The 13286-nt window shown below is 39.7% G+C and overlaps 1 protein-coding gene across 1 annotated transcript; it reads right to left on the minus strand.

Moving 5' to 3' along the window:
• Positions 1-1707: 1707 nt before the first annotated feature.
• LOC109971992 (von Willebrand factor A domain-containing protein 7-like) lies at positions 1708-11656 on the minus strand. The gene is made up of 18 exons (XM_020620572.1): positions 11456-11656; positions 10761-11259; positions 10233-10440; positions 8790-8875; positions 8555-8648; positions 7578-7706; positions 7290-7476; positions 6758-6927; positions 6422-6534; positions 5917-6033; positions 5318-5512; positions 5088-5223; positions 4802-4954; positions 4573-4665; positions 4293-4402; positions 3329-3493; positions 2750-3073; positions 1708-2449 (listed from the first exon to the last, which is right to left on the minus strand). Exons 2-18 carry the CDS (start codon positions 10953-10955, stop codon positions 2063-2065), a joined length of 2862 nt encoding a protein of 953 aa, XP_020476228.1. The 5' UTR covers positions 10956-11259; positions 11456-11656; the 3' UTR covers positions 1708-2062.
• Positions 11657-13286: the final 1630 nt, after the last annotated feature.

Consider the following 13286-nt stretch of genomic DNA (forward strand, 5'->3'; position numbering starts at 1 on the left):
CAGCTGCTTTGGCAAGTCTAGCAATGCAGCTTACTTTGTCAAATGTAGTTTTAGGAATCAGAAGCGAGTGATGTATCTGCCCCATTATTTTTAGTCAACATAGGATAGTATTGAATGTTAGGAGCAGTTTACTTTTCCTGACAGTCACACAAAAATAAAATACAATTTAAAAGTTGTTTTTTCTGCAAGTCATCTTACAACAAGCCATACACTTGCATTAATCTCATCCGCTGCTGTCTGCATTCTCATGGCGATTTAACATTTATTATTTTTCCTGCTTCACCACAGGTTGATTCCCCAACTAATGATGAACACAGCACAAGACTGAATTGCAGAAAAATGGACAGTAATTCAAGAGGTGTGGAAATTTGCAACTTCTACACAGTGACTTTAAGCTTCTGTCTTCCTGCTTGAAACCTTCTGAAAGGTGGGATGAGATGCTCATCGTAACGCATCATCGTGTGTCACCTCCTTCCCAGTGCCTCTGTAACTGGGCTCTGTAGAAAACAATAGGAATATAGTGTCCAGATATAAAGAGATATACACAGGAAACGATTGAGATGTACAAACCACAGCACAGACTGACTGTAGATATTTGCTCAGCCTTTGATTTTGAATCAGTTTTAAGATAAGCACACTGGGCATCACCTGCTCTCATGATGTCCAGCTCAGCCGAGGAGAGGTCTTTTGGGTCTGTCAGGAACATGATACCTGAAGAGTATAAACAGGTGGATATGACACAGGGACTGCAGGTTTCTACAGCTTTAACTTAATCATGTATCCAGATGCCAAAGGACTGGAGCTGGTTCTGCTGTGCCAGACTTCAAACTGTCAAAGGATCAAAAGCTTGTATTGATAGCTGGGTTAGATGTGTCATCTGTCTAAGTTATTTCTTCACCTTGTGCCAGCATGGACAAAAAGCTTTCAAAAGCTCCATGACAAATGAGACTGTGAAACGATTGAATGTTCCAGAAAAGCTACTAAATGGAACATGTGATGAGGTTGTTTTCTCAACAGTATTATTAGTTTCAGACTTATTTAGAAGTCTAAATAAAACCCATTTGCCATGTTTAAATATTGATAGTAAAGAAATGACATTCAAACACTCATCACTAAAGATATCAGCAGAGGAAAATAAAAGAAAAAAGTGACAGGCTTCGCGTGTTTAACAAGACCAGGTGTTAATGTTAACGTTACCTGGGCACGTGGTTTGTATTGTAAGGAACCAACTTTGTGTCCCTCCAGTAGAGTGTTCTCATTTATCTTCATGGTTCCAAACCAGACACAAATACCAATAGGACCGATTATGTCAATAAACTAAATTCAATGCTTGTACGTCCCATTAATATATTATACCAGCTGGATACCGAATCACAAGATGGAGATCATTCTTCCCACGGATGTATTAATGGGAAAAGGTAGGAGATTTTTCAATGTCTGTATTGTGAGAACGTTTTTTCATAACATTAATTTAATACATTCATTTATTCTATTTTCCCCACTGAATGTTGCTTGCTGTGCATGATTTGGTGTTTGGTGGTGGTAGGATTTTGTACTGAGCTAGCTAATTGCTAGCTAATAGGTTATTAGCTATCTTAATAAAATATTTTACTAATTGTAAAACAATATTTATAATGCAATACATGTTCTGAGTAAAAAATAATGCCACATGACACTGGAATATTCCACATTAAGATGTGTATTTAATTAAAACTCCAAACAAGGGGTAATGAGCAATGTTAACACTTTGGAAAAAAGCCCGAAAAGCCAAATGTTCAAGTATTTCACTTGTCATTAAACAGAGCATATACTGTGAATGTGAGAGCAAGAAAATACTCTAAAAACCTCACACGTGAAGGTAACGTGATCCACATTTGTCAGGCCATCTATGTACCCATATCCAACAATCTTTAAATACATTTTAAAGAACTGCACACAGAAAATTGTTTGTAAACCTGGATTTTATGAAATGACAAACTCATCATTAAAGATATCAGCAGAGGAAAATAAAAGAAAAAATTGATTCATGCACTGTATTTAAAGTGGGATTTACATCTGTCTTTTACGTCAAGAGCAGAAAAATCACACCACTGATCCAGAGTGAGAATGAGAGGCTCAGTGTGTGTCCTCCAGTGGATGTGGCAGTTTCTCTCCCACATACTCCCACATTCCCTACTCTGTCCACAGCAGCCAGCAGAACATTCTGTGAGCAGCAGGAGGCGCGGTACGTGGCCACTATAATGTTCTCGCCTCTTGCTCCAGCCACTGTGCCAGTAGTGAGGGTACCATTCCCTCGAAGGATGGTGACCCTTTCAATGCCAGTCCCATCGATGCCATCGGTGAGATTAGCGATTAGCTCCCACTGAGAGGAAGCACAAAGTGATGGAGAGGATGGACAGGTGTTTGATGCATTGACAACCTGGCACACAGGACTGGTAATATCTGTCACCTGGACACACAAACAGATGATGAAATAAGACAGGAATGATAACCAGAATCATAAAAAGAACAAGAACAACATTTGGGCATCATAAAAAGAACAAGAACAACATTTGGGCAATTAATTTAATCAACTATGAACTGCTTTTTAACATCAGTACTTGTTATGACACAATAAGGCACATGCGTATACCTTTTGCGAACAAAAAGCACCACTAACATCATCAGATCAAAGAAAATAAATAAAGTTATCTTGGGAAATGTAGTTTTCATGTTAAAGACTATTCACCAAAGCACTTTTTTCTCTCACCTTGGCAACCACAGAAAACCTGAGTACAACGTAGTTGATGTCAGCAGCAGCTGCATTTTCTGCCGCAATGGTAAGAATCACTTCTGTTCCTGATGCAGCACTGGCTGGTACCGTTAAGGTCACAGTGCCGTCGGCTTTACCTCCACTCCTTGCCGCTATGGTGATGGCAGGGGGTGAAGTGGAACGATAGCCGCGGTCATTGCTGACTTGCATCTTGAACGTGCCAGTTCCAGAGTCATCAATAACTCCGTTGATGGCTGTGGCGACCGTAAAAGGGATGGAGATGGTGGAGCCTGGTTCTACGTTGGTGTTGCTGACTTGGGCCTGGAATAGTGGATGGAGACACAGCTGTAATACATTGATGGATGCTGATATGAACATGGAGCTGAAAGAAGCACAGTAGAAAGTCATGCTGTTTCTTAATAACAACCTTGGCTACTATTCGTTTGACTATAAGAAGATATACGTTCATTTTACCAGTTTGGCCTGTTATCATAAAAACCCATTAAATGTTTTTACTTTATACAGTAAGTGCTAAAGCAAAGTGCTACTTCACTGAGGCAGAAAGTTGATGCTCACAGTAACAAGGATGCTGGAGGTCTTGATGTGTGTCGAGGCCTGCCGCTGGAAGCTTATCGATGTTGATGTGGAGGTTGAGCCGCTGTCCTCTCCTTTCAGGCAAACCACAAATTGACCTGCTGGCACTGCACTGAATGTCACCAGGACGTTATCACTTCCTACTGGCTGAGGACAGAAAAAGAAGAGCACTCACAGTCACACAGTATATTTTAATGTGAGGTCTCATCAGCCCAAATAATGTTTGTGGCTACCTTGCTTTGTGATTTAGGCAGACAACTTTTTTTTATAAACTTCTCATTACACTTGAAATTTTGTGGCAGTGCATTAACTACACAATATGTTAGTTATGTTATTGCTACCCATCCAAAACCTCCTCAATTCTAAACAGATTTTCTAGTTCCAGACAGGCAGACTTTTCAAATGATGTCAAAACTCTTTCCAAGTGGCTCAGTAATAAGACAAAGAGGAACAAAGGGGTGCCAAAAAATACAGAAAAGAGAGATTTATGAAATTGAGAAGGTTTATGTTGATGCGTTGCAGCATTTTAGCCAGTTCAGGTCTTATTTCCTGTGACCTCTCTTTATTTCAAGACAGCACTGTATGAAAATCAACTTTTAGAGACTTAAAACTTCCTGTAGACAGGTATAACACACTAGAGTAATCAACTAGCTGTCGGGTTTTTTGGTGGGGGTTGGGGGGTCAAAGTTACAACAATTTTAGACTCTGGTGGTGCATTTAGGGACATTCTAATATTCAAAATGTTGGAAAGCATGTTGACACAGCTTCTGAAGCTGAAGTGTATACAGTACCTCACATTACTGCTTACCAGTATCCATCTATCTATCTATATGTATGTATATATATGTATTGTCTGGAGACTGGTAAGCAGTAATGTGACGTACTGTATACACTTCAGCTACTGGGTATGGTGTTATACGTTTATCAAGTGTAACATCTGACATGCCTGCAATGAGCCTTTGACCTCTTTTGTCCCGAAGCTGTCAATGAGAGTCACCTCTGTGACCTTTACTGTATCACTTCCTGTCGCAGAGACCAAGAGTTTGGCTTTACCACCTGGAAGTTGTGACAAGTGTGAAAGGGAGATTAGATGAGTATTACTGTAAAAGGTAATTAGATATGAGCATAATGGACAATGCATATAAATAAGACAGAGGGTTTCTGAAACACGACTATGGTACACAACTGTAATGACAAAGAAATAATAATTGTAAACGTCGTCTGACCTGAAAGAGGACGCCCCTCCTTTAAACTGAAGTCTCTGTGGGCTCCTTCATGTGCTTCCACCAGGTTGTAAATGAAGTTTGATGAACTTTGACCTGATGTACACACAAATAACACAGTGTGTTTACAATATAAACTGCAAATATAACAGAAATAGTCTTCAGTAAAATGTAACTCTCACTAGCTATAGGTGAACAATTATGTTAACACCCTGACCATCACACTACTGACCTATGACCTTAACAGAGTAGGGATCATTAGAGTTGACGCTGATTTCCCATGATCCACTTTGACTGTCGGTGATGAGGCTTAAACGGCGTAGGTTTCCTGCTGTAGTGAGAGATGCCAGAGGACCACTGGGCTGACTGGAACTCTGAGATATGCCTGGTGGAGACAAAAATGTTAAAAACATTTGTCTAGTACCTCAAACAAATCTGAAGCTATCTTCAAAAGCAGATACTGAAGGCAAAAAAAGGCAAATGGAGCAATCAGAACCAGACATTAACAATTACAACACCTTTGGAGCTGGTGAGGCTGAAGGTGAGAGATGAGGTTCCTGTGATGTAGGCAGTCAAGTTCCTTAATGAACCATCAACAGTAAAAGTAAATTTTTCAGGTCTTCCAGGATTTCTCGCTACCTGAAAAACTGTCACCTAAAAGAGGAAGGAACAGAAACGTCACATTTAAAGCCATACTGTACAGTACCATCTTCAATCTTCAGTATGATTTTCTTATTTCTTGTCTTACCACAGCGCTGAGTGACAAATCCTTTATAACAGTAGTAGCCTGAGAGAGCTCTGACTTGGTGACCTCAATGGCCTGGCCTCCAGATGCTTCGGCTAGGTCGCGATACAGCTGGACATCTGCTTGGCTCATTTTGTTTGCAGATGACCTTTTGCGGCGGCGTCGACTAGCTAGGGCATCTGTCAACATGAAACTAACCTAAAAGTATAAGGATAAAGAGAAAATGGTTGTGAAAATTACACCCCCAAATCAAAAAAAAGTTGGGACAGTATGTATAATCAAAATTAAAACTGAAAATAGTGATGTCGAAATCATCTTCACCCTGTATTACATTGAAAACAATACAGCAGCACATTATTTTATGGGATACCTCACATTAAATAATGTACTGCTGTATTGTTAGCAGTGTAATACAGGACAGATGATTTACAAGTCACTATTTTCAGTTTTAACTTTTATTTTACAGACCATCCCAACTTTTTCTGATTTTGAATTGTATATTAAAACTGGTTACATGATATATAAGCCCCCAACAACAACAAAAAAAAAATCATACCAGTTTAATATTTCTGGAATGTATTAAAGCTGGCAAAAAGACTTACTACAGACTTGGTGCTTTCTATAAGAGCAGTAATGGTGCTTTTTAGATGAAAATCTTTAGCTGCAGCATCAGTGAAAACAAAGATCTCAGAGGAGGGTGGAGCTGCAGTGAGGGCAAGCTGTCAATTATATAAAACAGAGGAAGAACAGTTTACAAGCCAGTAGACTAAAACGATTCTGCTTAAAATACTGTATGCTTGATTAGAATGAAACAAGATTTCTTGATTTGCATTTATGTTAATTATACTGTACATGAGTGCATTTAATAATTGGTATGGTTGGCCAATAATTTTAATGTTTTACTGATAAAATGACTTTAATTTGAGTTGTGCGATAAAAAAAAAAAAACGTTGTCTGAATTAATGATTGCAATATAGCAGAAAGTTCTGGCCCGACTTCACCCACTGTCAAGGTGCACTGACAAGGAAAAAACAAATGAATTAATGATTCCCACATAAAAGGAGTTATTGTATAAAAGAGGAAAGCAGTTAATTGCATTGTCAACACCTGCAGTGCAGACAAGGACATCTCTGGGGCGTCTCCTCCATCACGTGCATGCAGCTTGTTGATGCTGTTTTTAAAGACATCTGCATCAGTTGTCCTAATCACAGGTCCAAAACCTGCATATAGAAAACATGACTAATATTAATCACTCACCGATTTATACTCTTACTGAAGAGAAAGGCCTACATTACAGTTACAGTAACAGTTTACAATGGTAAAAAATGTGATGTTTTCCAGTATTTGTTTTGATATATTCATGTTTTACGCAGAAGCTAGACATTACTTCATACATACATTCCTCTGCCATAAGCTACAAATACTTCATTGTGAGTTACCCACTTGGGTCATTGAATGGTACCAATATGTAGGCCGAGGGCTCCTGTGGGGTTCCTCGCTTGCCATCAATGATCTCAAAGGAAACTCTCTTTGCTTCAGCGATGTCATCACTCATGCTGCCTGTAGTGTCAATAACAATACACAGCACAGAGGAGTGGGACAGGCCCATCAATCTGCAGGAACAAGAGAGCAAAAAAAAAAAAAAACAATTATTTTTTCATTTTGTTACTGTGTTTCTTAGCTGGGTTACTCTGATGACCTGTCACTAATCAGTGATCGGTGACTACCATTTGACCGTAATTAGTGTAGCTGCTGTAGCTGCTTAGCACAAAGTATTTAGAAACAGTTCAGTGAAGTGAAAGTGTTATAGTCTAGCACACATATGATAACTATTTTATTTCTGTATGAAGCCAGAGACATGGAGACATGTTCTTATTCTTTGCTTGCATTCAGTGTCAAAACCCTACATCTTTTCTAAACTGGTGATGTTTATTTACCTCTTCCTCAAAATGGCTCAGATGGATTTGATCCCTACCGCAGAAAGTGTTTGTCTCCAGCAGCCACTCTGATGTCCTCCAACAGCTCCACAGTGGCCCTGACAGCCAAATCAGCTGCTTTAAGATGAAGCGAGCCATGACTAGACTGAACCTCATCCTTACTGATGCCCCCCACTGGGTCCTGTTCACTTGTGCGGTCAAATGGACCACCATGGCTACATTTACCTTAGAACAGAGAGAACGTTTTTGTTACGTTACCTATATATAACCTCAAAAAATGTTAATTGCGCAACAAAACACAAATGAATGTGATCCTTAAATATTACCTGCAGGTTTTGATGATGAGAACATGCTGAAGTAGCCCGAAGTGAGAAGCCGTTTCTTCAGTACCTCAGGCAGAAGGTTGTTACTACAGTCACCTCCTACACAGCCTCTACAGGTTGGAGTAACTGGGTCTGCAGCAATTTTAGCACATTAAACAATAATAAACACAATGGCATGGGTAATTTATATACAAATATGGTATAGCATATATTAAAAGAAATAAATCAGTTTTACATGACTTTACAAATTACACTGGTCCATGACCAAAACGATTCAGAAACAAAAACTAATTAATTTTTGCTAATTCTGCAGCACTGAAAACAAAATTCTTAATCAGTTGTGGTTTGTAAGATATGATATTGGCAGTGTATGAATTTATGAAAGTGACCAAACTGTGTCAGATTACTGAAGGAAAGATCTCAGAGGAAAACCAGAAACTATGATCAAAGCTCTTGTTGGACCTAATAATAAAACGATTGGCTTTTGATACAACAAGCTTTTTAGGTGAAACATTATTCTGGTATTGTGTCTCAGGCAGTACCACGCATTCTTTGTTTATCCAAAGCACTTATTCATACCTCAGCTCAGGACACCATCTCTTTGTTGTATGCATCAGCCCATATTCTCTTTTGGAATCAAAATGTGTCATTGTCTTTATTTGTCAGAGAGGCAATAAATCTATTCAGAGTCCACAAACCAGTGTGAATAATCATCTTTTAATGCTTTTTAAAACAGGCCTATAACGTAGAAATGTTCTTGGATGGGCAAAGCAAAGAGGCTTCTGAACTGTAGACCTGTGTGCTGAATGAAATGAGCCAACAATACTGAGTAGAAATGTATCAATTTTATGTATGAGTTGTGAGTTACACTGTAGCAGGTGACAATGTGTGAATGCATTCTGACCAAGCAGCAATTTCATGGACAAGAGTTGCTGTTGAAACCATATATTTCACACCACACCCAGACGGCAGTATCCTACCTGCCAAGTTCTCAAGAGGTTGGTCTGGTTTGATTAGAGCACTGTAAGGAGCAGTGTTCCCCAACTCCACCCAGTTGCTGTGGCTGTAGAAGTCCTTCATATACACAATATAAAGATTATTTATAAAACCACCATTCTCTCTTATGTCCACCAAGTCCATTGCTTATTATTTTAAACAGTGTAACTTTACCATCCACCCCAACAAAACTGCTAACAAAATAGTCATTAACCTCACCTGAAGGGTATGACAGACTCGTCCAAGAATCCATCTCCCTGCCATATACTCCTCCTGCTTCACACTGGCCTTCACAGCAGCCACACCTCAACAGGAGAATACACAACGGGAGTTAGTGTAAACTGAAGCTCCACTTCACAAGATATGAACGACACAAAGCAGACAGAAAAGTGAATGTCCCCTTACTGAAAGTAAATAAATTCTTGGCCTGAGCCTGTTTCCCAACATATAAGACACCAGAATATTTTCTTATCAGTGGATCGATTAATAAATATGAAATGACACTCCCTTTGCAACTGAAGAAATAGTCTGTCAAATACATCATATGTAAAAAAAAAGAAAAAAAAAAAAAAAGAAAGCCTTGTGTGTTTCTGGTGACTGCAATTAGTTCATTTAGACTTTCTATTTCTAAACATTTTTGCAGAGAAACCGACAATGAGATATTTCTATTTCTATAATTGATACTGTATTTGAAGATCTGTGTTATAGTCAATTTCTGGAAAATATTCCTGAAAAAATTATTTATTTGATGTTTTGCGATATATTTAATGTAGGAATGCAACATTTGAAGTGTTATGATCTCAGTCTTTGTCTTGTCACCCCTTGTTTTCCCTGTATAGTCAGAACCCTAGACTCCTTCCTCATCTTACCATCTGTTCTGCCCAAGACCTGCCTCGCAGTATATAAGCCAGCACTTTACAGTCACTCACTGTCAGACCATCGTCGTTCACTAGTCATCTGCTCATCCTGACGTTATTATGACTACTGTATAATTAAATTGTCATTCACTTGTCAAAGTATAATAGCTTGATCTGTATGAACAGCACAAGGGCGGGATATTGGTGACCCTTTAGAACGGCAGTGATGCAGGATCTCAGTGTAAAAACGACCTCTATCTCTCTATCTCTCTCTCTCTCTCATTGCAATACACACCTCCCCTTCCCCTGCTCCTACAACTCTATGTGGAGTTGTTCAGTTGTTCACCTGTGAGTAATCAGCTGTACATAGTGCCCTGAGGAAACAAAATGGCCAAAAACTTTGGCACATGCCCTGGAGCCACACTCACAGCTGTAGTGTTCATTGCAGCACACTGTACATGATGTTCACTAATGTATGCCGGTAACTTACGGTGCTGTGTTAATCATGTTTAATGCAGTATATCTTTGACTACAGACGTGAAACCCTGCTTATACAGCCTGTAATATACTATGGTTTGACAACTCAAAACCCTATATGCCTAGTGGCCAAAAGAAGAACTGCAGGTTGGATTTTATGAGCCTCATGCAGGGTTAAAAACACTGCATTATTGGCATAGCACCACATATAGGGCACTGCAAATGTAACGCAGTGAAAAAGTATAACACTTTGAATGCCTACATTTGTATACCTCCTTGTCTGTTAGCATGTGGGTTCTCTATTTACAGAACATGATATTGAGAGTACCTGCTGTGATGAGGTCCCTTCCTGCCTTGAAAGTCTCATTGTCAAAATGGTGTTCCTGTTTCAGTGTTGACACTGTGTCCACCATCGCATTGCTGAAGTAGATACTGGCAATGGCACTTTGGTATGTGACACTGGAGAGGAGGAACGCTGCTGTAGTTGGAGAGGAGCAGGCTTTTTGCACCTTGCTAGCTGACAGGCTGTCATCAACCTGGACACACAAAAAAGACAGTAACTCCATGCTGGCAAATGCATGTTTAAAATACAAACACTAATGTCCCTGCTTCAAGTTGTCTTTGTACTTAGAACTATTTAACTGAAAGATAAAGAAGTGTTTAATAAAATAGACACTTTTATTCATGTGTTTCTTCTGAGGAAAAACCTGCACAAGTGCAAATTATTGTGGCCATGTTTATTTGCTGCTTCAATAAAATGATATATTATGGAAAACATTTTGTCTGTAAAGCCCCCCCCCCCAAAAAAAAAACAAAAACAAAAAACCCATATCTACACTTTTGAATGTCAACTTACAGCTACACTGGTGCTCCATCCCTCAGAGGCAGCAATGTCCCTGCAGACGTCAGCCGTCTTTCTGAGGATCGCCGCTTGTGTAATTTCACGGTGAGTCCTGGATTTTCTTGAGATGAGTGGTTGGAAGCTTTGAACGAGGCACAGCACTGAGAGGACCACCGCCACCAGGAGCTGGACTGTGTGTCTGGTGGTCATGATGAAGGTTGATCAGCAGGATGAAGATAAAAGAACAAATTTGGATAGGTACTATCTCAAAACCTCGCTCAGCTCCTCTCTCCTCCTCTTTTCAGCTCTGTCCTTCACTAGCTCTTTCTTTGTTATACTGCTGTTGCCACCTTAACTGAATGGAAGGAAGGGACTTGTTTGGTTATTTATCTCCCCCCGTGTGTGAAATTAGTTCACAATGAGTTGCCACATCAGGAAAAAGAGCGGTCCAAAACAGAGAAGTTGCTGACAGTGAAATAGGTGTAAAGGGGCAAGAAGTGGCAAGTAAAAACACCTGAGAGAGAGAGAGAGAGAGACAAAATTGACAGCATTAGTGCTACAGGAAAACATGATGTACAATACAAGACAATACATTCATACATTTCATGTGTTCAGATGTCTGAACATATTTGTGTTTGACCTAATCCGAGAGTACTACTGTACCTACACAATATACAGAAGACAAATTAATTTTCACACTTTTACTGTACCTTTGTGTGAATGTCAGAAGTCCAGCCTTACACAGATGTTGGCATCACTCCAGTTTTACTGTGTCAGTCTCGCATGTTTACACTCAAAAAGATTATACTGTGTGTAGATCTGTTTCCTGTGCTACCTCCACACTTTAGGTGCAGAGTGTGTGTCTAGAGACAGTAAGTTGTGCACCTTCATGCCTTCCTCTTATAACTGTGTTGGTCTTGGCTGTTTTAGCTAATAAGTAACTTTACCACAGAAGAGGCCCACGCATCATTCATTTTGAGTGTGCAATACTTCCGGTTACATAAAAAAAACAATGGATTTAATGAGACCCACCCATCCATCTGTTCTGTCACGTCCTGCTAATCTATCACACTTACAGCCGTTCACATTTATGGGCAGTATGTTTGGAGTAAAAAAAAAAGTTCAACATGCCTGTGCCTAAAATATAGAACATGAATCTCGACATGTTTAGCCTAGCTTCACATAAAGATTGGAAGCATGGTGGAACCATGGTTAGCGCTGTCACCTCACAGCAATAGGGCCTTTCTGTGTGGAGTTTGCATGTTCTCCCTGTGCCTGAGTGGGTTCTTTCTGTGTACTCCGGCTTCCTCCTACAGTACAAAGACATGCAGATTAGGTTGACTTGTGACTCTAAATTGCCCGTAGGAGTGAGTGTGAGTGTGTGTGGTTGTTTGTATATACAGTATGTCAGCCCTGAGATAGACTGGTGACTTGTCCAGGGTGTACCCTTCCTCTTTCTAAATGTCAGCTGGGATTGGCTCCCCTGTTGGCACTCCTTTTACACTGGAAATGTATCAGCAATGACATTTGTTTTCAGCAGCCTAAAAATAACACAGATTCAATTTAATGTGCAAGAGGAGATGGCAATACTGCTTTTTAAACTCATTACAGCCTGAGTTTATTAATGCTGTTCATTGTTAAAACATACCAAATGACAGCAAGAGAGATCATATTTTTCCCATATTAGCTTCTCTCCACTGGCTCCCTGTAAAATCAAGAACAGAATTTAAAATCCTAACACACAAAGCCCTTAATAACAAGGTTCCACTGTATCTTAAAGACCTCATAAAGCCTTATCATCCCAACAGAGCACTTCGTTCTCAGAGTGAGGGTCTACTTGTTCCTAGAATCCACAGAAGTAGAATGGGAGGCAGAGCCTTTAGCTATCAAGCTCCTCTCCTATGAAACCAGCTCCCAGTCTCAGTTCAGGAGGCGGACACCCTCTCTACCTTTAAGATTAAACTTAAGGCTTTCCTTTTTGATAAAGCTTATAGTTAGCTTAATATAATATTGTTGTTTTCAATATAATCCTAGCCGGACAGTGAGGGAGGGTAGAAAGGTACCTTGTATGTTGTGATATGTCTTCTGATATTTCATGGCAACAGAACAACTAATGTAGCTGAACAGGGATAAGAATGACAGCCATCTTGGTATCTGCAAGCAAACAGGAGGCCTGGGCCATCTTGTTGCCACTGAGTATATTTAAGTGTACCAGTGATTTCTAGTCAACAGGATGGCCTTCGCTTGTGCTGATGTAGTGGTGTCTATGAAATTATTGGACATGTGTCGTGGCTAGAGTGTGATACCGACTAAATTAATTCAGACAAACCATTCCAATTTAAAGGATCATTTAATATTACAATTATTCTGAATAGAGTAGTATTTAAACACATAATCTTGTAGTTAGGGAAACAGAGAACAGAGATCAGAGAACAGAGACTCTCCTCTTGCAATGGAATAGATAAAGCATAAGAAGATTGTCAGAAGCACCAGTCAGTCAAGTCATTGGATGTCGGTCCCGAGTCAGTCAGCGTCTCCCCC

This window comes from Monopterus albus, unplaced genomic scaffold (genome assembly GCF_001952655.1).
Source record: "Monopterus albus unplaced genomic scaffold, M_albus_1.0 scaffold242.1, whole genome shotgun sequence".
Lineage (NCBI taxonomy): Eukaryota > Metazoa > Chordata > Actinopteri > Synbranchiformes > Synbranchidae > Monopterus > Monopterus albus.